General features: G+C 44.2%; 1 protein-coding gene across 1 annotated transcript in view; it reads right to left on the bottom strand.

Annotated features, from left to right (window-relative positions):
* Positions 1-3,555, bottom strand: part of cfap61 (cilia and flagella associated protein 61) — a 50,642-nt gene that overhangs the window by 3,849 nt on the left and 43,238 nt on the right. The window contains exons 17-19 of the mRNA XM_015378986.1: positions 2,151-2,443; positions 1,108-1,435; positions 525-607 (exon numbers count right to left, since the gene is read on the bottom strand). Coding sequence (XP_015234472.1) covers positions 525-607; positions 1,108-1,435; positions 2,151-2,443 — 704 coding nt within the window. The remainder of the gene's footprint in view (positions 1-524; positions 608-1,107; positions 1,436-2,150; positions 2,444-3,555) is intronic.

The raw sequence follows: 3,555 nt of genomic DNA, 5'->3' as shown, positions 1-3,555 counted from the left end.
AGAATGATGAAAAAGGGGTCCCTATGTCCTCCAGCAGTCTAAGCCTATAGCAGCAGAGCTATAGAGATAGAATGAAGCAGAATGATGAATAGATTCCTGTTCTAACTCTGCTCATCCACTGAGCAGCTCAGGCCTCTCCTGCTGCGCCACAGATATCTGGCGCCAAAACACAAAGTGTTAGAAACCAGCTTTGCTCATGTTGCCTCAGATTCCCAAACTCTAATATGGAAGCAGATGGAAACAGTTTTCCTGATGCAATCTGAACATTTTAAGTTTGTTATCTTTTATTGTTATTCTACTTATTTAAACTGTTGCTACAATAAGAATATGAAAAGAAAGCAGACTAATCTCACCATAAACAAATCAGCCTACAGGTACTAATAAAGTTAATTGATTAAATGATTGATTGAGAATCGGAGGCGTTGGAACGTTTGGAAACTGAGGTTTGGTCATAGGTGGTGGTTCTCCGCTGGCAGGGATAAACAGAACAAACCGGGTCACCATGCGCTTAACGAGGAACTCACACGTTGGACAGGAGGACCCGTCCAGATGCTCGGAGACGGTTTGGTCACATGCAGGAAGTGATGTCCACCAGGAAGAGTCCCTCCTGAGAAAGAGAAGACATGAAAAGCTCCATGAAGAACAGATGTCTTCTGTTTTCTGCTCTTTAGAGGAGAAAGCGTTTAATCAGAGCCAATAGATGGTTTAGGATTTAACGGAATGAATGTGTGCAGAAATGAAGCCTCTGTTGCTGAGAAACGTGAATCTGAAGCTGCAGAGACGGACAATAGTCCTCCCACTCAGCCCGACGGGCAGAGGTAATAAACTCAGATAACAGGCGGTGATGTGGCTGTGAAAAGGTCATGCGTGTGAGAAGGACAGCGCAGAGAGGCTGCTCTGTTGTTGGAACCTGCGGAGCGGCCTTGGTGACTCTGCAGAACAAAGCCGCCGGCGGTGGACTGAGCCTGCATCATAACAACAGGGCTGTGGGTGGAAGGAGGCTTTTATAATCCACTAAAACTCAGTCAGAGACCCTGGACTTGTTCTGGGTCCTGAGATCGGATCAGAACCCTGCAGGAGTTCATCAAGTTAAGAGTGAGGACGGACCTTGGATCTTAGGTTGTTTGTAAAGCGGGATCAGAAGATCTGCCTCGGACGGGGGCTCCTGCGGCGCCGCCCGGGTCGGATCCAGGAGGCACAGCAGCACGGCTGCCAGGTCCCGGCCCACCTCCTTGGAGCTGAAGCTGGAGTGGGTCCATTCGTCTGAGTGGTGCCGACAGTCGAACTTGGTGAGGGGCCCGGCGGCGTAGATTGAGGCGTCGCAGGTCAGGAAGCGGCTGGTTATCAGCAGTCGGTCAAGAAAGGGCAGGAAGCAACCAGTGATGCTCTGGTAGCTGTCATGGTCCACCCTTTTATTGGAGAGGTTGATGAAGACCTGGGAGGAGAAGATCCAGCAGAAATCAGTAGAAACAGACGGTGGATCTCAAACTGTACCACCATCTTTATTCATAAAACACTTTCAAACTAAACAGGTTCTTCACTCAGCAGATAAAAACATCCAGGAAACAGATGTTTTAAATATTATAGATATTCTTAAAACTGTAGTGGCTGATTATTGCATTTAATCTGAGGAGAATCTCAAAAGATTAATAGTCTAATAATCTGTTCTTGATTAGTATTTCAATTTCAAAAAAGGATCAAAAAGACTTTGTTTCAATCTAAGAGTGGAAGACTTGCTTAGATGGACGCAGCAGTAATAGATGTGTCAGTGCTGCCTAAATATAATCCCATCTGGATAAAATTAAAAACATAGATTATTGTGACAAACAGCTGCCTGTTGGCCTCAGATGGAGGAATCTGAATTCCTCAGTTCGTGATGATTGGCCAAGTTTCAAGGTCTATAAAGGACCAGATGAAGGTTTTTAGTTGTGTGCCTTTACACACAACAAGGTGAATTAAATAAAAAATCCTAAAAAATAACCATATCATTATAACCTTTTTTATAACAATAACAGAACAGATCTGAATTTCTGAATCGGTTCTGAACTCCTCAGTGATGAACGTTACCAGTTGGACGGCTCAGCCCTTCTGTTCAGGTTGAGATTTGTTCTGAAAGAGCGGGTCCACCTCACCTAAAAGAGGGAACTTACTCCACACTGCAGACGGAGAGGCTCTGAGTCGGTGGTGAAGGATACGGATGTGATGGGGTCGGGCGGCCCCCCGTCGTTTATCTGAGCCAGGATGCAGTTCTGGTGGACCTGGACCCGGGCCGTCCTCATGGACTCCTCCACAGCCTTCTCCACGGCGGCGTCTGGGAAGTAGGAGGCGCCTGGCGCTGAGGGGGGGAGGGTGAGGTGGATGCGGGGTCCAGGGATGCCCAGACTGAGGAGCGTCTCTACGGTGATGTAGACATCCAGGCTGTTCCCGTAAACGATGGCGTGATCTGAGGCCATCAAGAAGGAAACAGAACGGATCTGTGAAGATTTCTACAATCAGCAGATCTAACTTTACAGGAAATAGACTGAGATCATTTCCTTCTCAGATCACAGAGGCGCTCTGAGAGGGCCGACGTTCTCCCAGGAGAATCTAACAGCAGCTAAGAGCTCAGAGGAATCCACCATGGAGAGCGGGGGGGTTGGTGGCTCTGTCCATGGTGCTGAATCTTAATTCTGCTTCTTTTTACTTTAAAGCTGGATTAAATAAAAAACATCAAGAGAAGATAACCAAGCATGGGGGGTACGGAGGGTTAGGGGACAAAATGAAACAAATAAATACAGCATTAAATATGTAAATCTAAATAAATGAACTAAATAAACGTACACTTTTTTTTATCTAATACATCTTTAAATAATCAAATCATACAATTTTTAAATGCAAAAGTTAGTAAATAATTATAGCTTTTGAATCATGACATTAAATAATCAGTCATTTTTAAAATACATTTAATCTTTTAACCGATTCTAATCCTTCCATAGAAAAGCCGACGTTTGATTGGCTGACAGGAAAAGACAACTTCTTCCTTTCTACTATATTATCACTGAAAACTGGAGGAAAAAAATCCAAAAGTGGATGTAAAATAATCCAGAAAAACCTTTTTTGATTAAACAATGAAGTATATCAGTAAATACCAAATGCTTCCTGACAGGGGCTGATTAAGAAAATTTGGGGCCCTAGGCAAAGACAGGCAGAGTTCACTGCTTTTAGATGTTGTCTCCAAAGTCTCCAGTAGCAGAAAAAAGTCTCTAGATTTGGCGCTAGGAGCTTTTTAGAAATCAAAGTGCTAGAGGGGTCTGAAAAGTGGCTAAATATAGCGACTAAAGCGCTAAGTTAGCAGAGTTCGCTAAGTTAGCAGAGTTTGCTAAGTTAGCAGAGTTCGCTGCTTTTAGATGTTGTCTCCAAAGTCTCCAGTAGCAGAAAAAAGTCTCTAGATTTGGCGCTAGGAGCTTTTTAGAAATCAAAGTGCTAGAGGGGTCTGAAAAGTGGCTAAATATAGCGACTAAAGCGCTAAGTTAGCAGAGTTCGCTAAGTTAGCAGAGTTTGCTAAGTTAGCAGAGT

The sequence above is a fragment of the Cyprinodon variegatus genome, unplaced genomic scaffold (genome assembly GCF_000732505.1).
Source record: "Cyprinodon variegatus isolate N-32 unplaced genomic scaffold, C_variegatus-1.0 Scaffold183, whole genome shotgun sequence".
NCBI classification, from domain to species: domain Eukaryota; kingdom Metazoa; phylum Chordata; class Actinopteri; order Cyprinodontiformes; family Cyprinodontidae; genus Cyprinodon; species Cyprinodon variegatus.
This window is presented reverse-complemented; position numbering and strand designations above follow the sequence as displayed.